At 46.1% G+C, this 22,972-nt stretch overlaps 3 protein-coding genes across 3 annotated transcripts; 2 read left to right on the top strand and 1 right to left on the bottom strand.

Moving 5' to 3' along the window:
* The first annotated feature begins 503 nt into the window (after positions 1-503).
* Positions 504-4,106, top strand: LOC120657232 (ATPase GET3B-like). Its single transcript, XM_039935514.1, has 10 exons — positions 504-920; positions 1,017-1,079; positions 1,695-1,805; positions 1,958-2,032; positions 2,117-2,185; positions 2,273-2,338; positions 2,923-2,997; positions 3,085-3,183; positions 3,273-3,407; positions 3,499-4,106. The coding sequence occupies exons 1-9, from the start codon at positions 561-563 to the stop codon at positions 3,369-3,371; spliced, it is 1,017 nt and encodes a 338-aa protein (XP_039791448.1). The 5' UTR covers positions 504-560; the 3' UTR covers positions 3,372-3,407; positions 3,499-4,106.
* A 4,103-nt stretch (positions 4,107-8,209) lies between these two features.
* Positions 8,210-9,237, top strand: LOC120653742 (protein RKD1-like). The gene is made up of 4 exons (XM_039931419.1): positions 8,210-8,372; positions 8,469-8,539; positions 8,643-8,938; positions 9,043-9,237. Exons 1-4 carry the CDS (start codon positions 8,278-8,280, stop codon positions 9,235-9,237), a joined length of 657 nt encoding a protein of 218 aa, XP_039787353.1. The 5' UTR covers positions 8,210-8,277.
* Positions 9,238-19,980: 10,743 nt separating this feature from the next.
* LOC120657231 (geranylgeranyl diphosphate reductase, chloroplastic) lies at positions 19,981-22,342 on the bottom strand. Its single transcript, XM_039935513.1, has 3 exons — positions 21,769-22,342; positions 20,861-21,316; positions 19,981-20,751 (listed from the first exon to the last, which is right to left on the bottom strand). The coding sequence occupies exons 1-3, from the start codon at positions 22,248-22,250 to the stop codon at positions 20,316-20,318; spliced, it is 1,374 nt and encodes a 457-aa protein (XP_039791447.1). The 5' UTR covers positions 22,251-22,342; the 3' UTR covers positions 19,981-20,315.
* Positions 22,343-22,972: the final 630 nt, after the last annotated feature.

The raw sequence follows: 22,972 nt of genomic DNA, 5'->3' as shown, positions 1-22,972 counted from the left end.
GAAATAAAACATCGCGTTCACACTATAAAATTGACTGAAATTTGTTTGAGATGATTTAATATGACTGCCAGCAACTCTGTGCAAAGTAGCGTAGCTAGACGTACATGTGGACCCCACGCCAAAAAGGAGCCACTAAATTTCTATATATAAGTAGAACTTATGAATTTTTATGGGTTATCCATTTGTAATGGAGCGGTTGGTTAGAGTTGAAAAATCAACTAATTGAGTTGGGTAGGGTTGGATACCTAAGTATATTAATTTTGGGTGGGGTTCGGTACATTGCGGGTTACCACCCATTAGCAGGGTTACGGCCTACGGGCTGATTTCGCTACGTGGGCTCGTGTCCCCATATTAGTGGGCTGTATTATTTTTTTTCAGGTCGCGGGCTGTATTGTTGGTTGGGCACTTGGGCTGCCTTGCCACATCGTCGGCGTGGCACCTCTGGCTACGCCGGTTGGTGCTCCGCGGTGGAGCGAGACCGAGAGCGGAGGAGACTCGTCGCCAGAAGCGAAGCGAAAAGAGAAACCCAAGCAATCCGCCCTCGTCCCCCGCTCGCCACGATGCTCGCGACCGCCTCGCCGGGCCTCCACGCCGCCGCGCGCCGCCTCACGCTGCCGTCGCAGGCCCGCTGCGTCGTACGCCTCCCGCGGCGGCGCCCGGGACGTCCCGCATGGCTGCCCGCGGCGGCGTCGGCGGCTGCGCCGGAGGCCGCCCCGCCCGCGAAGGAGGGGGCGGAGGAGCTGGGGTTCCAGGAGATGACGTCCGGGACGCGGCGGCGGTACTACATGCTCGGGGGAAAGGGTGGGGTCGGGAAGACGAGCTGCGCGGCGTCGCTGGCCGTGCGCTTCGCCAACAACGGCCACCCCACCCTCGTCGTCTCCACCGACCCCGCGCACTCGCTGAGCGACTCCTTCGCGCAGGTTGCTCACCCCGCCGAACAACTCTGCTTTGAGATGTGTTGGTTCTCTAGTTTATTGTTCTTAGAACTGCTTCATTTTACTTCCTCGGCGTTTCAGGATTTGAGTGGCGGGACGCTCGTGCAGGTAGAGGGTCCTGATGCGCCCCTGTTTGCGCTCGAGGTTAGTAACATCAGAATCTGAACCGTGACAAGAAACTTTGAAACACGCAGACAACAGAGTGGTAGTGCAGTAGCTAGTGTTTTGGTTTCGATAATATAAGCATTCATATAAACTGATTTCCAGCAGCTTTACTCTGTGCAAGATGAAATTACGTAGACAATTAGTCACATTATTGGTTTCTCCTGCACAAGTTGCACATTATTGCTTTTTATGAAATGGTAGCATGAAGGCCAATGCAACTATTTGATGTGTAACTTTTTGAAAATATTGAACTGTTAAATCACAATATGTTTACAGATCGCAAGTGTTAATGTTCTATTGTACAATTGGCAGTGAAGGCTGGACTAACAATATATGGCTTACTATTGATTGATGTGGATAGTTTTTAACCGTGTTATGCTGGGAATTCTAATGCAGATATATCCTGCGAGCTATTAAATCTAACAAATTCTTTCAAAAAAATTTAAATCTGACAGTATGTTAAGAAATCACAAGGGCTAATGTTCTATGGTATGATAGTCATTGAAGGCTGTAATAACAACATATGACATACTCTTTGATTGGCGTGGATAGTTCTTACTTCTTAAGTGTGGCACACATGGACTTCCAATGCAGATAAATCCTGAGAAGGCTCGAGAAGAGTTTCGGGCAGCAAATCAAAAGAATGGAGGAACTGGGGTTAAGGATTTCATGGACAGCATGGGTCTCGGGGTGCTTGTTGAGCAGGTGAATGGTCATATGCTGTGTTCTTATGCTTCAGAGCTGTGACATCCTACCATCTTGTTCAGTTGTATTGGTTCTGATGTTAGTGAGTAGCATGAATCTATCTGTCCGGTTTCATTTCTGTAATTGGCTAACAGTGATCTTATTCAGTACAGCTTGGAGAGTTAAAATTGGGGGAGCTGTTGGACACACCACCACCAGGATTGGATGAAGCAATAGCAATTTCTAAGGTAAGAACATGCTTTTTGTGCTTACGGTGTTCCTACTTATTCTTCCATTCGTAGTTTCTGACTTGCTGCTGTCATGTCATTCAGGTTATGCAATTTCTTGAAGCACAGGAGTACAGCATGTTTAGCCGCATTGTATTTGATACTGCCCCAACGGTAATTATGATATATAATGTTGTATCCAGAGTTGACTCCAGATACCCAATTGCTATATCATCTGTTATTTCCTTTCCTTGTTGGCAGGGGCATACACTTCGGTTACTATCATTGCCAGACTTCCTGGATGCATCCATTGGGAAGATCCTGAAGGTATTATTAGCTTCTTTGTTTTAAGCTATCATGCTAAGATTATGACCCTCACTATATACTGATTGCTGGATGAAGAACAATTGATTTTGTATTGCCTTTTCCGAATCATCTTGTTTTGCTTTGATGGCGATACAGTTCAATAGTGATTCCATCTTCTGCTGTTATGGCACTATCTATTTGTAGCTTTTCATGCAATTTCCACAATGACGCTCTGTTACCTCATTCAACTTGTGAAATTTCAAAGTTGTCAACTGCTTGATATGACCAGAGAATTTTTTGTACACCACCACTAGTGTCTCTGCAACTCAACTAGAATTTTTTGTGAAGTCATTCTCTGGAACTCTTTCTGAGAGTTATCGCTGTGTTCGCTGGGCTGTGGCTGGTGGCTGGTGCTAATTTGTTATGAGAGAACAGTACTGCTGACTGGTTGGTAGCTGGTGGCTGGTGCTGATTTAGTATGAGAGAACAGTACTGCTGGCTGCTCAGCCAAACAAACAGAGCGTATATATGTCATCAGATTAGGAATTTTTGTGGTGTTTTACAACTTGAAATGACATTTGTACCACGATGCTTTTTTCCCCCAGCTGAGGAGCAAGATTGCTTCTGCCACATCAGCTATTAAATCAGTATTTGGACAAGAGGTTCAACAGCAGGATGCAGTAAGTGTTCTGCCCAGTTCCTATGGAATAGCATATTGCTTCTTCATGGGTGTTTCAAAGCTTTAACTCATGCTGCTACTACTAAAGGCCAACAAATTGGAGCAACTAAGAGAAAGGATGGTAAAAGTGCGAGAGCTTTTTCGTGACACGGAATCAACGGAGTTTATAATTGTGACAATCCCAACGGTAACAATTGTTCACTTAATTCTGCAGCCCCCTTGCATATGTTTATGTTTTTACACCCTTCCCTTTTCGTTTTGTTTGGCATTTTTCAGGTGATGGCAATCAGTGAGTCATCAAGGCTGCATTCTTCGTTGCAAAAGGAAAGTGTACCTGTAAGGAGACTCATCGTGAACCAAGTTCTACCACCTTGAACGTCAGATTGTAAATTTTGTGCTATAAAACGAAAGGTGCTGGAGAACAGTTTAGATTTCTGCTAGTTACTGGTTCTTCTAGAAACTACCAACCTGCAGGGACATTCATGTGTTTTTTTTCATGCAGGATCAAACACGTGCCTTGGACATGATAAGGAATGATCCAGAGTTGATGGGGTTGAACATTATCCAAGCACCACTTGTGGACATGGAGATCAGAGGCGTTCCAGCTCTCAAGTTTTTGGGTGATATAGTGTGGAAGTAACTTATCAAGGAAAATAAATCACTTGAGGGTGCTTAATAGCTCGATTTAATAGCTAGCCCATCGAGAGCTGCTGCCCAATCGAACTGTTTCCAAAGAGTAAGCACGCTAGCTATCAGCCTGTGCAGTTCTTTACAGTTAGGATGCTGGTAGCATATGCCCATGCCCTAAATCTGAGCTAGTGGCCTTGAATCGGAGGGGTTTGCTGCACTAGCGTGTGGTGACTTGTTACATTTAGCATTGACTTTGGATTGGATTCATCTCCAGAATCCAGATTATGCCAACCGAGCCGAGATAAGTAGCGTTGCCGTTTTATTAATCCATGGAGGCTCAGATAACGATGCATATGGCCTTCTGAATGTATGATTATGTAAAAAATTTTGTTTCTCTATATGGAACTTTATATTTTTGTACAAGAAACGACGCATGTGGCCTTTTGGCTGCATGACTGGGTAAAAAATTTTATTTCTATATATGAACCTTGGTTTGTTTGTCTAGAGCCTTAAGGATTTGGGATTATCGTCTATGCATTCTCTTTGGCACGGTAATTCTGGCTGTATTAATGGCACTGGCACGGTAATATTTTTTTCTTGTAGACGCGCACGCAGCGGCGCAGGCCTAGCTGAACGGTGGGTCTCCAATTGACGCAGCATGCATCCGCGCGCCGCCGTTCCTCGTGCAAGCCGCCGATCCGGAAGCCAGCTCTGCAACTGCAAGCGAAAAGTATTTCTGCCGGCCGGTTTCCGCAGCACTGCTATTGGTCTACGGAGTACTTGAGATGTCCGAGCTTTGCACGCAATCTGATAGTACCAGTGAGGACCAAGGGATCCAGGTCTTGTTTGCTTCTCCTGTACACGATCTTCGAGAAGAGAATCCAGGCTTTGTTAGCACCGTAGCACTTTCGTTTATATTTAATAATTATTATTTCACTATCGGTTAATTAGACTCAAAAGATTCGTCTAGCAAATTATAGATAAATTATGTAATTAATTATTTTATTTAGCTACATTTAATACTTCATGCATGCGTTCAAAGATTCGATGTGATGTGGAATCTTGTAAAGTTTTGAAATTTTGAAGGGAACTAAATAAAGCCTAAATGAAGTTTATTTGCAAAACTTTTTGAGGAATGAGTGTAATTTTTTGCGACGAATCTAATGATGGTAATTAATCGCTAATTGGCTATATTGATGCTACAGTTACCATCCTCTAATTACCCGGTCAAAGGTCTCATTAGATTCTTCAAGATTCCTGGTGCAGGGATTTTAGAGTTGGTTTTGTAAACTGATTTAGTTTGACACTGTAATTAGCAGTCAAAGTGTTGATTTCCTAGAATTCTAAGAAACCAAACGGGACCAGAGTTGCATTTGGAAGCTGTTTTGAGCATTTGGAATAGTACTCTGCAAAACCTTGGATGGCGCCATTGCCATGGAATCCGATGAGACCCGTGCGCAATCATGAGTCAGAAGAACGTCATAATCACTGTGCTGCATTGAATGTTAGGTGTATGTTGCCCCATTTACACACAATTAAACAAACGTTTCTCTGGGGCGTATGCTGTCACAACGAGTGTTTAAGTTACCGACTTGTCCGGCCAAACCGGCGGGGTCCGATACCGGTATACCGGACCGGTTTGGCCGGAAACCGGTCCAAACTGGTTGAAGTCAAATTTGAATTTAAAACCTCTGTGCAAACGGTTCGTACCGGTATACCGGTCGGTTTGACTGCTAACCGGCCAAATTCAATTTTTTTTGGTTTAAATTCAAATGCCCACAAAGTATACTAAATAAATGTTTTTATAACATGTTTTAGTCTAAATGAGCCCTCCAATTCTTTTTTACTATTTTTACATTGTATTTGTATATTTTTGTATGTACGCTTTTTATTCGTTTAACTTTAAATCCCCGCAAACTATACTAAATGAACGAATTTTTGAGAAAATTTGACACCATTAGATTCGTCGCACCTTGAAGTATTTTTAGGATTTTTTTGAGAATTTTTCATTTTTTTAAATTTAAATTTAAATTTTGAATTTGGGCCGGTTTGGTAACAGTCCCACCGGTTTGGTGAACCCTGGTCACAACGCCCTGGTAGCGGCCAGGCCTTTATTTTCTTGCCTTTAACATGACGGATTTTCGGACACATGCATGTAGTATTAAATATAGTTGAAAAAATAATTAATTATACACTTTGACTAATTAGGACGAGGCGAATCTTTTAAGCCTAATTAATTCATAATTGAATATTAATTACCAAATAACAACAAGATGTGCTACAGTATCCAAATTTAAACTTTTTCACCAACTAAACACCCTGCAATCATACAAAGAGATTCATCTCATCTATATCCTCATATCTGTATAATTTAGGCATGGAGCTTGTTTCTTTTGTTATCAGCGTGGCCGGCACTGTATAGGAATGAGGGTATTTCTCTACAAAATGGTGAAGTGACATGTATATACTATATACTCCTTGAAGGTGATGCCCCTACCTCGAGTTGCGTCCGCTGCACCTATATGTGTTACATACATTTTCCAAGATTTTATTTCGTTCTTCGTTGCTAGCAAAAGGCCATATATGTGCTAAAGAAAATTATAAGATCAAATATACAATGATACTTCCTCCATTTTTTTGATAGATCTATTTCATCTTAGCATAATGATCGAGGAAGATGATCCAAATTATGCTTAATTATCACCTAGTTAATCACGTCACCATGTACATGTACTTCTCGTTAGTGAAAAGGATTTGCTGCAACGACTCATCGATATCATATCATCATATATATGCATCACTTCTTTTAGATAAGTTAACATTTCCGTTTTGGAAATAGTTGTATTAAATAGAATAGAGGGGCATGCAAGGCTACCTTGCGTATTTTTTCCCTTGTAAATGTTGATTAGATTATCGGACAAAGGAAACTTTCAAGGGAAGAAGCATGGAAATTGATAGTATATATGCTCACTTGTGCATCAGTGCATGCTCACTTATGATTCCCATTTTTTTGAGGGTTCTTATGATGATTAAAGATGAGGTTTTGGCTAGCAGACCCTTTGATATCAAAGATGGGAGTAACACTTGTTTTTGGGACGATATTTGGGTAGGCGCTTTGCCATTCAGAGTTATATATCCATCTTTGTATAATATTATACGTGATCCTCACGCTACTGTGGCAAAAGTTATGGCTACACAACTCCTGAATATTTCTTTCAGGAGGGCACTAGTGGATAATACACTTGTCGAATGGCAGAATCTGGTAGCCCAAATCGCTCATGTCAATCTGGTGGATAAGACATATACCTTTAGATGGAACTTAATCAAATCTGGATTATACACAGTTTGATTTTGGTATTTGCATCTTATAGACAAACAACCACCTTTTAGACATAAGTTCATCTGGACATTAAAGATCCCTCTAAAAATCAAGATTTTCCTCTGGTATCTGTAAAGGGGCATAAATATTAACTAAAGATAACCTCGCTAGAAAAAATTGGATAGGAAGCCAAAATTGTTGTGGATGTAATAGTAATGAGACTATCAAATATCTTTTCTTGGACTACCATTATGCGAGAATGGTTTGGAGGGTTATCTTTTTTGCTACCGGTTTAACACCGCCTAGATCCAGATGTTTAGTTCCTGGCTCTCTAATCAGCATATTAAGATTAGACAATTGATTTGGGTAGGGGTTACTGTTATTTGCTGGGCTATCTGGGGTAGTCGGAATGACATTGTTTTCAACAGAACCAAATTTAATTCGATTATGCAGGTTATTTTTAGGGGAACGTATTGGTTACATTTCTGGTAACAGCTGCAGCGTAACGAGCAGGCTATGAACACACTCTCCTCGCTGGGCACAAAGATTGAGATGGTCACTCTAGAATAAACACAAGGAGGGTGGAAGCACAATTACCGTTTGCTTTAGCTTCATTTTCTCTTGTTTGAGACTGGTTTTGCTGTTTCATTTTTGTATTAAAATTTTTAATAATTGGTTGTGTATGTCCCTGGACGTAGAGGCCGGATGATGTTCATCCTTTATCTAAAAAAAATCTTTTATATTTGGCGTTCACAGTATATGAACACGAACGCATGCGCCTAGGTGAGAGAAAAGAGATGAGGCTTCAAAAATGGTTATGTGTTGGGAATCGAGAATTTTCTAATAATGGCATTGCCAAATTGGATGAAACGATTGGTCACTGGCAGTGTACTTCGGGTTCTGCAATCTGCAACTCAAGTACGGAAACACTCCAGTATCCCCCTATAGTTGGTGTCTCTCGCTCCTAGTGAGCCATCTCCTAGACCTAGCACCCTTCGTTAATCGTCCTGCACCTTGTGGCACCGCCTCCTCCGTCAAGCGCACTGCTCTCCTCGGCGTCGTAGGCTCATAGCTGGTCGTGCTTGCTGCAGAGCACGTATACGAGCACTGCCGCGACGGAGAAGAACCCACAGCTCGGCCGCCGCCCGGGCCTGCCAGCGCCTGGAACGCGCGCGGCGCCGGCGAGACGAGCGGCCGCGGCGCAACCGGCAGGAGCCAGGCCTTGGGGACACGCCGGTGGGCGCGCACTGCCACGGAGAGCGCGATCAGGGAGAAGGCGACGAGGAACGACACCGTCTGAGTCTCCAGCCATCGGTCCTCAACGACTCCGCCATGGAAGAGCTCCGATTCTACGAGAAAGGGTACCGCTACTACCATGGGCTCAAACTCCACGAGGACGAGGGCTACTTTCAGTTCCAGGATTTCAGGTAAGCACTCTCCGATTCGCGGTGCCATCGGTTCTCTCGTGAGTGTGCTAGAAACTTTGATCGGAGCTACTAACTAATCTTTCTCCCACACTCCAGTGCTGACTACCTGCTCGGAGAGGAAACTCATTTATGTGCCATTTCTTTTCCAGAGAGCAGCTTCTCTCAAGGTACCATACCATACTACCATGGCCCTTGTGTAAACAAGGATGCGTGCGAGGAATCTAGCACTAGTTCAAAAGTTTCTAGAGCTCATGTTCTTACTTTATCCAGTAAATGCAGAAGAGCTTGGCTGCCTCTCTGAGGTCGACTTCGCCAGTTTCTGGGCTCTGGTGGAGGAGGAGGACGCGCGCCGCAAGAGCGACGAAGGTCCGAGAAGTGGACCAGGGAAGAAGCAGGGATTGACGTTCGAGCTGGTGTCCCGGTATTTGTCCATGTCGATCAAGCAAGCGGCGCGGGAGCTCAACGTGGGGCTCACGGTCTTGAAGAAGAGGTGCAGGGAGCTCGGCATCCCGCGGTGGCCGCACCGCAAGGTGAAGAGCCTGCAGACACTCATCGACAACGTTCAGGTTCTGCTCATCTCTCGCTCTAGCACTGGGATCAAATTCGTTTCAGCTATTAAGATTTCTATGCGAGAACTGACGAACACGGAGCGCGTGTCCTGCTCCTGCAGGAGCTCGGGAGGCCGAATGCCCAAGAGGACGGGCACCAGACAAGGAGCTTGGTGGAAAGACTGCAGCGGACGAAGAAGCTGATCGAGGAGAGGCCCGAGGTGATGCTGGATGAGGAGACGAAGGAGCTCAGGCAGGCGTGCTTCAAGGAGACCTTCAAGAGGAGGCGGCTCTTGGGCCATGGCACTTATTGGTGAAAGATGACCCCTGCTTGCAGCTTCTGGTACCTGGATTTTGTGCAGCTGCTGGTTTGATCATAGGAATTTTGTCTGATGGCCGAGAGTTAGCCGTCTCCTAGCGTAATTACTAATTAGTAGTGGTGTTAGCCCATAGTGTGTTGTTACTTGTTAAACCTTAAGGTCAGGCTTGTCATAGCCGTAAGTTAGCCTGAACTGCAGGGCAAGAGCCATTTTATTGTATGCAACTGTCCTTGGCTCATTGGTCCTTCCTAACCTCTCATTTTGAAGGTCTAAAGAATTTCGCTACCAAGCTTTTCTCTGCTAGAAATTAACAATAATGGTTTCATTCCATTTACTTTACCATCTTCAGTAATCCAAGTTTTGGACATGAAACATCACCAGATGTTTACATGAACAGACCGAGATGGATCAATAAGAAACTACCATCTGATAAAACACAGAGAGAAGAAGCAACCAGCTTACTACTTAAACTTCAGGAGCTCCTTGTAACACCCCGGGTGTCTGCACAGTAATTAAATAGGTGTCTGCACAGTAATTGTGTATGTTTGCTATGCATCATGTGCTTCAAATGCTTAAAAAGGATCTTTTTGTAATTATAAAAGGCTATATGTGTAATTATGATTTTATGCAAGGTCCTTTCTTTAGTTATTTCTGAATATAGCTTTTGTGGAGGGTGTTTCTGCAAAATTTCAGTGCATTTATTGCATGGCATCCAATTTTGCTTGTAAGTCTACATTTGAAGTGTATTTGCTTTGAAAAAGACAAAATTCCTAGAATTCAAAATCCCTTCAATGATTTTAATTTTAGCTCTTGAATCTTTGGTCAAATAAATTTTTGCACAACATCAAAGTTGTAGATCTTGAAAAGTTGAACAACTTTCATGTTGGGCACTTTTCCATTTGAGCTTTGGTTTAAAAGTTATCGCTGGTTTACAGTTTAGTCCCTGGAATTTTTGGTAATTGCAAAATCGCCCTTATTTCCATCTCCCACCTCCCTGCTCTGTTCTCGCCGCCGCCCACCGACAGCGCCACCGCCGGCGCCGGGGAAAGCTTTCCCGGCCATTACTCCGCCTCGCGCTGGCACCCACGCGTCGCACCGCTCCTCCTCCCCCTCCTGTTGCCTCGCGCTGGAGTTCCCCGGCCGTGCCACGCGCCCTGCAGCTTCCAGAACCGCCCCGACGGCCGCCACCTCACCGTCGCCGTGGACAGCCCCGGGCAGCGCCCGCCGCCCTCTCCTCACGCGCACCCGAGCAATAACGGAACCCCAGAAACCCATTCCCCTCGCTCTCTTGCTTTTCCCTCGCGCCCACGCCTCGGAACGCCGCCGCCGCACCACCCCGAACCCCGGCGAGCTCACCCCGCCGCGGAGCCGCCTCACCGCCGCTCCTCCGCCCGCTCTGACCCCCTAGCAAGCACCGCCTTGCCCTCGCGCAACTCCCAAGCCACTTCCCCTCGCCCGAACCCCACCGGAGCCACCCCGCCGCCGTGCTCCAAGCCCGCAAGCCGCCGCTCGCCGTCGACCCGCCATCTCCGGCCCTCCTCTCGAGCTCCAAAGCCACCCAGAGGTGCGCCTTGGTCTCCTTAACCTCCCATGCCCCTCCACTCTCGCCGCCGGCACTCACCATCGCCGGATTTGGCCGGCCATCCTCCCTCTGTGCTTTTCCCCACGGCCGAGGACCCCGTGCTAGAATTTGAGAAACCCCAGGGGGTTATTTGAATAGCTCAAGACACATAGGAATAGTGCCTTAGGGACTTCTTTGTGATGATTTTCAGTGATCTTTGAAATTCAATATCAATTCGTAGAAAATTCGTAAAATAGCAAATCTTGATGTTTTGGAATCCTCTTGAAGAGCTCTATGCAGTAGAACTATAATATGTTAGGCTTTAGTTGCAAGTTTTTGCTGTAGATTTTGATTTGTGTTTCTAGTGCATAAATATTAGTTGATTTCATCTTTTTCTTAACTACTGCATAAAGCCATGTCTTGCAGTGAAACTTTTATGGTAGTTTACTCATGTAACACTAGCTTTTCTATAAAAATTTCATGATCAGTTCTATTGTGTAGCTATTTATTTGATTTACTCCTTGTTTAATAGACTTTATTTATGATAAATAGTTTCTTTTCTTGATAAATCCTGAATTTATTCCTGAGTGTTCATCTGGAGTATCTTAGCTTGTCCAGAAGTTTGAGCTTCAGTTCATGGTTAGATCAGGGGATAAAAATAAATCTTGCTAATCTGTTGTCTGTTTTGTTTATTTTCTCATATTTATTTCTTTATAGATAAAATCATGAAAAATTCGCAGTTGCTAGTTCTTTTCTGTGTCAACCTCCTGTTAAATTTTGAGCTTCCATTTTCTCTAGTTTGACCTATATAATTCAAGCTTGTGCTAGGTGTTGCCTGCATGAATGATTTGTTGTGATTAAATGGCTACATGTCTTGGCATGATTTTTACAGGGTTGATTGCTTTGTTCATGTTCTGTTTAGGGTAATTTTGGAAGCTTTTGTTACAGTTTGTACTATGAGTAGTTGATTTGTTAGCAAACTATGTTTTGTTTGTTATAAGAAAATCACCCCCACTTGTTTATAAAGTTAGTCAACTTCTTTTGTACTGTTGATCATGATGCCTTGTGTAGTTAATTTTGGTATTTAACTACTCTATAAACGATTGCCCATGTGTGTATTTATAATGTTGTTCTTGCATTACATATAGACACGACTGCCTTATCGGACGGGACGTACGAGCTGATCCCGGAGACTGACGGAGGTGATCTCGAAGCTCAAGTAAACACTGCTGAACTAACTGAAGCCCCGGACCAAAGTTCGGAAGAGCCTAGGGCTGAAATAGTTAGCAACTATCGAGAAGGCAAGCCCCGAACATAACCTATACTTCAAATTAATATCATTTACTGTATTACTTACTTGTGCATTTACAGTTCTTAGGATTTGAATTGAAACCCTAGATGCATGATCCTAGGAACCTATGTACTGAACACTAGACTTGAGTTCGACTACTTGCTAAGCTTATAGGACCGGTAAAAGTCGAGTGATTGCCTGTCACTCGCGAGCTTTATAGGAATTGCCTGTTTACTTTCTGTTAACAATATAAGGACGACGGACGGGGTTGTGATCGATATCATAACTTCATGTGAGACCCCGTCTGTGTTAATGAACTTGCTAAGGTCGCGGTGTGTGGTAGCGTTGGTTAAGTCTTTGAAATTACTAGCCACATGCCGTCAATATGGTACGCGGCAAGCCTAGTAGCCGATTGGACCGGGGAGTGGATATACCTGACACTCTCTCTTAGGGATAGGTTTTATTTTTATGTTGCGCAACACTGCGACTTCAAGGGACAAGGGTGGACCTCGTAGAAGGGTGGACCTTGGAGCCCTGTAGTCGGGGAGAGTGTTCCTATCCACAAGCCGGAAAGAAAGGTCAACGGTTGTTTGGGAATGACCCGACGGTGTTCCAGACGTGTGAGCTAGGTTTATCCTTGCAAGGTTGAATTTCGATTCAGAATCGTCCGCCTCTCACGATGAAATGAGACTGCTTGATCTCTTTGCCACACAGAGTAAGAAGAGCAATAATATTATGATCAATCTTGATGTTTGCTTAAAGTTCTACCATGATTGAATAGTAGTTGCTTACATAGAATGGTTAATCAACTAGAATCTTGAAAGCTAAAACTTGAAAGTAAGGACATACTCTTTATTGTTTTTCAGCAAAAGGAAAACTAGAGCTTCACAAAACCTTGCATAGTCTAGCTAAAGTGGGATACTTATAATCGTTGGCGGTTAAGTCTTGCTGAGTATTAGAATACTCAGCCTTGCTGTTGAAACCCTTTTTCAGGTATGAGTTTTGAGGATCAGATCGCTAGCTTGACCTACCCTTGCTCGTTGCCTCCTGGCTGGTCCGTAGAGTGGGATACGTCTGCGACCGGCAATAACTATGACGAGTGATACCATGCTTGGGCTAGCCTGGTGTCCTTTTGCGACGTGTTGTAGCCGTCGTGTTTTATCTTCCGCTGTTTTAAACTCTGAACTTAAGTTATGGTTTGTATAACTGTTTTACTACGTTTGGTCTTGTATTAATGTTTTAGAACCAGTTTGTAATAATGTTTATGCCTGTGATGTAAAAATTGTGGTTGTAATATCTCTGGACTCGTCTTTGTGCGGGGTATGCTTGTTCGATCCGAGAACCGGTGGTTGTATCGGGACGTTACCCGACAGACCAAGAATTGTTCCGTTTGAAGTGCGTTTGTGCTGATGTTGCCTTTATGGTGATGGCCTACGCACTTGAGCCGGGATAATTTAGGCGGTACTGCCACACGCCTGGTGTACTCTAACAGTGGTGCCTGGTAACGTTAAGGCCAGATTTGCCGATTGTGAAAAGTAAATCAGGAAAGAAGCGTGGAAAGGATCGTTTTCTCTAGGAAAAACTAGGATTATACTAAGGTAAGTTATAGTGGTCGGAAAGGTACTTGCACCTTTCCTATTTTGGTAAGGTAGGTACTAAGAGTAGGAGGTATTTTCTTTTCGGGGAAAGTTAAATCTCACTCGAGTGATTTGGAGGCTCTCCTCACTCAAATTTTTTTTCTTCCCCATCTGGATCCTACCTATTTTGGTACTTATAGTTACCTTTTTTAGGTACCTCTTATATCTCAACTGTCGATTTCGGCCTGCTGGACGATCCTCATTTATTTCAACCTATGTAAAATAACAATTGTAAAATTGCATGACGGATGATCCTCATTTATTTCAACCATTGTACAGTTCCTCATTTAAATGTTTAGCTCAAGCAACCACCGTCTAAAAGTTTGCTATATATATCGCGTCACTTCTTGCCATGCAAGCACCTGAATTTCAGAGTTGTTCTGCCAAGAATTTTGCATGGGCATTTTATTTTCTGTTACAGGAAGTCGGGAACACCCCAACAGTTCTGATATTGCTTGCACATCAGAGTTCGGAAAGCTAAAACTGCAGGCATATGTCACGACGTCACCTGGGCGTCTGCATGCTGATGACCAAGACCAGGAGATCAGGCGCGGTACCAGGGCCAGGAAGCCAAATGCATTTGTAACTGGGCCGGACTAGCATGCGTAATGGGGCCCATGTAACGGGCGAGCACAGGAGGTGCTTGTAATACTTAAGCTGGAACCCGGGGATGAGGTAAAACCCGATTTGGGAGTCACCGGCAAAACCTTGGCGGCGGCGGGCTTTGGCTTGATAGATAGCCGGAGATTTCCATTTCCTTGTATCCAGGATATAAACCTTATATTGTAGAAGAGAAGTTCGTTGTGGAACAAGAGTTGTGTGACAATTGGTACCAGAGCTATCGATTCTCGGCACTCCGCTGGTTTGTTTCGCTTTTGCACCTCTGTTCTTCGCATTTTCCTTCGATTCTGAGCTGCATTCACCGGAGTTCTTCCCGATCCCGGTGACCACGCCCCGCCCACCGACTCCCAGTCGGTGGTGGCCACCGCAAATCGCCGGTTTGCCGTTCCGGCGCCGTCGACCACCCTAATTCGTCTCGCGCCGCTTAGGGAGTAGGCTCACTTAGGGGAGCGAATTCTAGCACCTCTCGACTCTGGATCCTGTCCACTCCCATTTTACCTGCTTCCAGGCTCGATCGGGAGCGATGGCACTAGCCACAGATTCTACCTCCACCATCCTGGCCAAGTTGGAGGAACTTGGGAAGAGGTTCGATAGTGTGGATCGCAAAACCGACGAGACGAACCACAAAATTGAGGAGATGCAACTCTCAGTTCAGCAGAACAAGGATGAGCAGCTCTCCGTGACGAGTTGTAAGCCTGAACTGGAGAACAAGGTCTCGGATCTGCAGAATTCTATCTATCTGCTGAAGCAAAAGTTCGATCTCTTAATCCATGAACTTCCGAAGCTTTCATCGGCGGAGGAAGGGGACTTTGGAGCGTTCGCTTCCGCCCATCTGGGAGCTGCTACTGCTGCGGCGGTGGCAGGGACCTCCGGGCCTAATGGCCGCGGCGATGATCTATCTCACCGGAGTGCTGGTGCCGGGGTTGTCACCACCCTGGTGCCACCTCCGGTCATAGGTGCGGGCAGATTCACTAATCTTACTCCAATTCTTTTCAAGGTTTCGATTCTACTGGGTCTATTCAGTGTTCTAGTCTGGGTAGTTTTATTCCACATGCTGATTTCCCTAAGTTCGACGGTAGTAATCCTAAGATTTGGGTTAAGAAATGTGAGAGTTACTTTGATGTTTATTCTGTTCCTACCGAGTATTGGGTCAAGTTAGCTACCATGAATTTTGGGGGCTCGACTGCTTTCTGGATGCAGTCTAAAGAGGCAGATCTTAGAAAGTGTACTTGGGAGGATCTCTGTAAGGCTGTTACCGGTAGATTTGAAAGAGATCAGTATAACCATATCATTAGGAAGTTCTTTCATGTTAAACAGTCGGGTTCGGTTGTTGAGTATATTGAGGCTTTTGACGAGTTGGTTCATCAATTATTGGCTTATGATCCTTGCTTCAGTTGGTTCATCAATTATTGGCTTATGATCCTTGCTTCAGTTCTACAGTCATTATTAGCAGATTTGTTGATGGACTTAAACTCTCCATTAAGGTAGTAGTACTTTTACACAGGCCTAAAGACCTAGATACTGCTAGTTCCCTTGCCATTTTGCAGGAAGAAGTGTTGTTGGGTCATCCAACATTCGAGCCACGTCGAAATGATCATATTCTGGACACCAAATCAATGATCAAATCTGGATTTCCTATTGCTTCTCCCAACAAGAATACTGAATTTCTGTCTCAATCTGACAAGAGGGGTTCTTCTGTGCCTAAGAGTAAGGTTCAGTCTGACAAACTGGCAGCCCTTATGGCTTATAGGAAGGCCAAGGGATTGTGCTACAAATGTGGCTTAAAGTGGGGTTCTCAGCACAAGTGTCCAGAATCTATAGCTCTGAATGTTGTAGAAGAACTATGGCAAATGGTTTCTGAAGATGATGTTGCTCATGAATCTCCTCCAGAGGACTCTGATTCTGGTGACGACCTTATGGCTTTGTCAGCCCAAGCTATACAAGGGACCTGTGCTGGTAAGACAATCAAGCTGACTGCTCATTTTGCAAAACATAAGGCTGTGGTGTTACTTGATTCTGGAAGTTCCCACAACTTCATTATTGAACAGTTGGCAGCCTGTTTACCCAATTGGCAGTTACTCCAGAAACCACTACAAGTGAAAGTGGCCAATGGCAGTGTACTCATATGTACTCATGAAGTAACTTGTAACTGGCTTGTGCAAGGGGTTCAGTTTGAAACAACATTCAGAATCCTCCCTCTCCAGTGCTATGATGCTATTTTGGGCATGGACTGGCTTGAACAATTTAATCCTATGCAAGTCCACTGGGCAGAGAAGTGGTTATCTTTTACTTACAATGGCGTTAAGGTACAACTGAAGGGGCTTACTGACACAACAACTAAGCTTCTCTCTTTGTCTGGGGATCAACTGAATGCATTGATAAGGCAAAATGATGTCTGGTGTGTTGTCCAGCTTAATGCTCTAGATTCTGCTGAGATTGAGCAAGTGCAGGCACTACCTCCTGGTCTTCAGCAACTTCTACACAAATATTCAGATCTGTTCTCTGAACCTACTGGCACACCACCTGTAAGATGCATAAACCACACCATACCTTTGATGGTAGGCTCTCAACCTTTCAGGCTCAGGCCCTACAGGTACACACCAGCCCAAAAGGACGAAATTGAGAAGCAAGTCACCCATCTCCTTAAGAACCATATGATTCAGCACAGTTCCAGTCCCTATGCCTCACCTGTGCTTCTGGTCAAAAAGAAAAATGGAGAATGGAGATTATGTGTGGATTTCAGGAGGCTTAATGCTTATACTATCAAGAGCAAGTTTCCTTTGCCAATTGTAGAAGAATTGTTTGAAGAACTCCATGGAGCTAAATGGTTTACTACACTGGACCTCAGATCTGGTTTTCATCAGATCCTAGTAGCTATGGAAGATCAGTTCAAAACTGCATTCCAAACCCACTCTGGACACTATGAGTATAAAGTTATGTCTTATGGACTGACAGGAGCACCTGCAACCTTTCAGGCTATAATGAATCATATTCTTGCCCCCTGCTGAGAAAATGTTTGGTAGTTTTTATTGATGATATACTTATTTACAGTAAAACCCAGGAAGAACATCTGCAGCACATCCAAATGGTTCTCTATATTCTGAAGGACCATCAGTTCAAGGTTAGGTGGTTAGGTTGTCCAAGTGTACTTTTGCTCAACAACAACTCAAATATCTAGGTCATATAATCAGTGGTGAAGGAGTTGCCACTGATCCCAGCAAAATTCAGGATGTGCAGAATTGACCCACAACAACTTCAGTAAAGGAACTAAGGGGATTTCTTAGCTTAGCTGGTTATTATAGAAGGTTTGTACATCATTTTGGGATGTTGGCCAAACCCTTGATAGATTTGCTCAAAAAGGGACAACAGTTTGTCTGGACCAGTTTGACTGAACAAGCTTTCCAAGCTCTTAAGGCAGCTCTAACATCTGCACCTGTGCTTGCTTTACTAAACTTCGAGAAAAAATTCACTGTAGAAACTGATGCTTCTGATAAAGGCATTGGAGCAGTCTTACAATAGGAAGGCCACCCCATTGCATATATGAGTAGAGCCTTGGGTCCAAAAAATCAGGGATTGTCTACCTATGAAAAGGAAAGTTTGGATATTCTTATGGCAGTAGACCATTGGAGGTCATATTTGCAACCTGCTCCATCTGTTATTCAGACTGACCAGAGAAGTCTTGTGCACCTGGATGATCAAAGGTTGAATTCTTACTGGCAACAGAAAGCTTTGACTAAACTCATGGGATTGCAATACAAATCTGTTATAAAAAAAGGGTCAATCAACAATGTCGCAGATGCTTTATCTCGGCTGTCTCATCACTCTACTATGGAACTCTATTCTTTGTCTACTGCTCAGCCCATCTGGTTGGCTGACTTACAGGACAGTTACCTTCACTACCCTCAGGCTGCACAATTACTTACTGAGTTAAAACTTAGCTCAAAGTCCAATCATTTTTCCTTAGTTCAAGGTGTGATCAGATACAAGGGGAGAATCTGGCTAGGACACAGTCCCAGTTTTCAAAAGCAAGTGATGCAAGCTCTGCATTCTAGTCCTATTGGTGGCCACTCTGGTGTCCTGGTGACCCATATCAGAATTAAGAAGTTGTTTTATTAGCCTATCATGAAGAGACAAATTCAGGAGTTTGTAGCCAGTTGCACTGTTTGTCAGCAGGCAAAAACAGAAAAGGTAGCTTACCCTGGTCTTCTACAACCTTTGCCAGTCCCTGATCATGCTTGGCAGGTGGTTACCATGGACTTTATTGAGGGTCTCCCAACCTCAGCTACTTACAATTGCATCATGGTAGTGGTTGATAAATTTTCCAAGTATTCTCATTTTATCAGACTGGCCCATCCATTTTCTGCTCTTAAGATTGCTAAGTTGTACATGGAACATGTTTACAAACTTCACGGTATACCCCAAGCCATTGTCTCAGATAGAGATAAAATCTTCACGAGTCAACTCTGGCAGGAACTCTTCAAACTTTCTGGTATTGACCTCCATATGAGTTCTGCATATCATCCTCAAAGTGATGGTCAAACAGAGAGGGTGAACCAAAGTGTGGAGGCTTATCTCAGGTGCTTTATCCAGAATTGTCCAACCAAGTGGTCTGATTGGCTGGCATTGGCCGAGTTCTGGTTCCACTCAGCTCTCAACAAGTCCCCTTTTGAAGTACTTTATGGCCATCCACGTAGGCATTTTGGCATTGAGGGAGTCGATGCATGTGCTGTTCCTGATCTAGCTACTTGGCTTAGAGACCGTCAAGACATGATCAATCTATTACAACAACTCCTCAGAGCTCAACAAAGAATGAAATACCAAGCAGATAAATCACGCTCGGAACGATCCTTTGCAGTGGGTGAACAGGTCTGGCTGAAACTTCAACCGTATGTGCAGACATCGGTTGCTCATCGTGCCAGCAACAAACTTTCATTCAGATATTTTGGCCCCTTTGAAATCCTCAGCAAGATTGGCTCTGTGGCTTATAAACTCAAGCTACCTGCTGACAGTTCTATTCATCCGGTCTTTCATGTATCTCTTCTTAAGAAAGCTGTCGGTACCCCTTCTCACCCGATAATGCCTTTTCCTTCAGATGTTCAGTCTGTCCAGGTACCTGAACTCGTGTTGGATCGTCGCCTGAGGACCAAGAACAATTGTGTCATCTCTCAGCTGCTTATCAAATGGAGTCACCTACCACCAGAACGGGCTACCTGGGAAGATGAAGACTCCATCCAACCACGACTGCCGACGGCCACGGCTTGCGGACAAGCCGTGTTTCAAGGAAGGGAGGATGTCACGACATCACCTGGGCGTCTGCATGCTGATGACCAAGGCCGGGAGATCAGGCGCGGTACCAGGGCCAGGAAGCCAAACACATTTGTAACTGGGCCGGACTGGCATGCGTAATGGGGGCCCATGTAACGGGCGAGCACAGGAAGTGCTTGTAATACTTAAGCTGGAACCCGGGGATGAGGCAAAACCCGATTTGGGAGTCACCGGCAAAACCTTGGCGGCGGCGGGCTTTGGCTCGACAGATCGCCGGAGATTTCCATTTCCTTGTATCCAGGATATAAACCTTATATCGTAGAAGAGAAGTTCGTCGTGGAACAAGAGTTGTGTGACAGCATACAGTAATCAAAGCAGAGTTTTAGTTTTATGTATGATACATCCATTCACGTCGAAGTTTATCATCGTCTCCAGTGATCCAATTGAACTGCTCTGAGTTCTCAACATCACCAGATGCTCTGTTTTACAAGAAGAACAGGGCAGGGTCGAGACCAATAGAAGCAGAAAGCACTTGACTTGCTCAACTTACACAACCTGTCTTTTCCTCTCCGTGCCTACGCCCGTTAGTCTAAATTTGCGCCCTTGATCAGCCGCGAATCTCTACTAATACACCGATCAGCTGCGCTCGAACACCTCATGTGAATGGCAGCTCGACGGCGGCGACGTCGCATCCGGCGGCTCACAAGGTGACCTTCTCCATCTCCCGGCGCAGCGCGGTGGCCCTGACGAGGCTGCCGATGGTGTTGACGGCGAGCTTGATGTCGTCGAGCGGGTTGCCCGGCACGACGCGCTTGTAGAGGTAGCTGTCGAAGGTCATCTTCTGCACGTAGTCGTCGGCGCACATCTCCACGAACGCCTCCCGCGCCGCGTTGGAGCGGTAGAACACCTTCTGCAGGATGTCGAGCACCTTGTAGGTCGGCCAGTAGAGCCGGTCGAACTCCGCCAGGTACTTGCGCATGTCGCTCTCCTCCACCATCCGCGTCCCGTTGGCGGAGCCGGCCACGATCGCCTCCGCGCACATCCGCCCGCTCTTCGCCGCGAAGTAGATGCCCTCGCCGGAGCACTTGGTCACGTACCCCGCCGCGTCGCCCACCAGCGTCACACGCCCGGCCACCCTGCCATGGCCATGGCATGGATCCGTGTCATCTTCATGCCGGCCGGACGAACAAAAGCAAAGCAAATCTTGGCTCGTGGCCTGCCTGTGCTGAAGTTCATTAGTGCTACCTCTTGGGCCTTGGGTGCTCGGGGATGGGGTGCGCCTCGACGCGGATGATCCTGCCGCCCTCGATCTTGTCCTTGGCGCGGAGGCGCGTGGCGGCCTGGAACTTCTTGATGTCGGCCTTGTGCGTGACGGTGCCGGTGCCGACGGCGACGTGGTCGCACTTGGGGAACACCCAGCCGTAGAAGTCGGGCGAGACGTCGTCGCCGACGTACATCTCGGCGCGCTCCTCGTAGTACGCCATCTTGTCGTCGGGGATCTTGACGCGCTCCTGGAACGCGATGGCGTACTCGTAGTCGCCGGCGCCCATGTCCTTGGCCACGCGGGAGTTGGCGCCGTCCGCGCCCACGATCGCGTCCACCTCCAACGACCGCTTCTCGCCGCCGGCCTTGCCGTTGCTGCTGTCGTAGTGGTTGTAGTGCACCACGTATGAGCCGTTCGGTTCCTTGGGCGCCTCGTACCTGAGCACAACATGCAATTTGATCAATCACTGCTCATTGACCTGCATGCTACTTTCAAACAGGCACTGACATTCAGAGGTTTCGGGGTTGGATTTCTAGCACAAATTCTGCAGCATGCAGATCCATTTTCCATGTGTTCTTTTGATTCATTCAATTCGAATAGAATTTCCTAAAAATTGTGATAGTAATACTAGTAATTTGAGGGTCTGAACACGCATGCATGCACAAATTGACTCCCTAAAATGACATGCATGCAAAATTTTCTTTTGAAGAAATCATATGCATGCACAAATTAAGACCAAAAACTTGTACTATTAGTTACCAAAGCGAGCACGTCCTGTTATTTTTCATGAAGCTTTGATGCTGCCAATGTCAGTGGCTCAGTGCATGAATATCATTCACCTCAGTTCATCTAAAAAAATCTTGCTGCTTGGATTTCGATGCATGCATACCTTAGGAAGAGGCCATTGACGACTTCCGCGCCGGCGGACTGGGCCCGCGAGCGAAGGTAGGCGTCGAGCACCTCGCGCCTGACCATGCCGATGTACTCGTGCGGCGCGAGCGTGCGGCCGATGTCGACGGCGACGTTGGACGGCGAAATCATCTTCATCTTCCTCACCTTGCGGTCCACGAGGTCCAGCGGCAGGTCGAACTCCGACACCATGCACAGCGGGATGGCCCCGCCGCAGGGCTTGCAGTTGTCCATCTTCCGCTCGATGAGCACCGTCTCCACGCCGCCCTTGGCCAGCGCCTCCGCCGCGGCGCCGCCCGCGGGGCCGCCCCCCACCACCGCCACCCGCAGCCGCCGCCCGTTCGGCAGCTTGGGACTCGACGCCGCGGCCCGCGTCACCAGCAGCCGCGCCCGCCGGCAGCCGCCCGCCGGACGGGCCCGGCACGAGGACGGCAATGCCACGGCGGAGGAGAGGGAAGTCATTGTTGCGGGGACTCTTGGCTTCGGCCTGGCCAAGCGCCTCGGAAAGGGGGGGGGGGGGGGGGGGGGATCTTTCGTTTGAGCTCGACGTGCCTGAGTGTGAGCTGCTGCGAGCTCAGCGTAGCACGGGTAGTAGTGAACTAGTGAAGTGGGAGTGGATGGATAGGATGAGGAGAGATTGCGGGAGGCTCCAGCCGTCGGATCGGGCAATCGGACGGCCCAAAATCGGTTAGGATCAGGTTTCGTTTGTTTCCGCTTTTTTGTTGTTGGATCCGGGCGTGTGGTTGAGATGTGTGCCAAGTCACACCGGCGGTGAACTCTTGGACGCTTGTGTGGAGTACGTGGGTGGTGCGTTGCCACGTCGTATTCTCTGCAGATCTTTACACCTGGTCTTGTACTCATGTCATTTGTTCATAAAGGCAAAGATAAGTTTCAGGGAAGAATCTACAGCCGGATTAGCGATATATGTTAACACGTGCATGCACAGCCTAATAGTTCTTTTGTGAGGTGTGAACCCCTAAAATTTCATGCCTGGGAAATTTTGTTATTAGTTTTAAGCGTCTCGTAAGTCGTAACATCACATGTACCCTTATTTCTGAATGTAGTGACGCCTTATATGTTTGGGCCCGTTTGATTTGTGCTGTGCTAGTGAATGATGATATTTTGACCGCTAACTACGGTGTCAAACAAAGACAGTTTACAAACCAACTTCAGAACCCCCGCGC

Source organism: Panicum virgatum, chromosome 1N (assembly GCF_016808335.1).
Source record: "Panicum virgatum strain AP13 chromosome 1N, P.virgatum_v5, whole genome shotgun sequence".
NCBI lineage: Eukaryota > Viridiplantae > Streptophyta > Magnoliopsida > Poales > Poaceae > Panicum > Panicum virgatum.
This window is presented reverse-complemented; position numbering and strand designations above follow the sequence as displayed.

What these genes read in the sequence shown, in the direction of transcription:
- LOC120657232 (XM_039935514.1), top strand. Translation starts at nt 561, where the DNA reads ATGCTCGCGACCGCCTCGCCGGGCCTCCACGCCGCCGCGCGCCGCCTC. An exon ending in AGGTTCAACAGCAGGATGCA is followed by an intron (nt 2,998 to 3,084) that starts GTAAGTGTTCTG and finishes CTACTACTAAAG; the next exon opens with GCCAACAAATTGGAGCAACT. An exon ending in TAATTGTGACAATCCCAACG is followed by an intron (nt 3,184 to 3,272) that starts GTAACAATTGTT and finishes GGCATTTTTCAG; the next exon opens with GTGATGGCAATCAGTGAGTC.
- LOC120653742 (XM_039931419.1), top strand. Translation starts at nt 8,278, where the DNA reads ATGGAAGAGCTCCGATTCTACGAGAAAGGGTACCGCTACTACCATGGG. An exon ending in TTTCAGTTCCAGGATTTCAG is followed by an intron (nt 8,373 to 8,468) that starts GTAAGCACTCTC and finishes CCCACACTCCAG; the next exon opens with TGCTGACTACCTGCTCGGAG. An exon ending in AGAGAGCAGCTTCTCTCAAG is followed by an intron (nt 8,540 to 8,642) that starts GTACCATACCAT and finishes TACTTTATCCAG; the next exon opens with TAAATGCAGAAGAGCTTGGC.
- LOC120657231 (XM_039935513.1), bottom strand. Translation starts at nt 22,250, where the DNA reads ATGACTTCCCTCTCCTCCGCCGTGGCATTGCCGTCCTCGTGCCGGGCC. An exon ending in GTCAATGGCCTCTTCCTAAG is followed by an intron (nt 21,317 to 21,768) that starts GTATGCATGCAT and finishes TGTTGTGCTCAG; the next exon opens with GTACGAGGCGCCCAAGGAAC. An exon ending in GAGCACCCAAGGCCCAAGAG is followed by an intron (nt 20,752 to 20,860) that starts GTAGCACTAATG and finishes TGGCCATGGCAG; the next exon opens with GGTGGCCGGGCGTGTGACGC.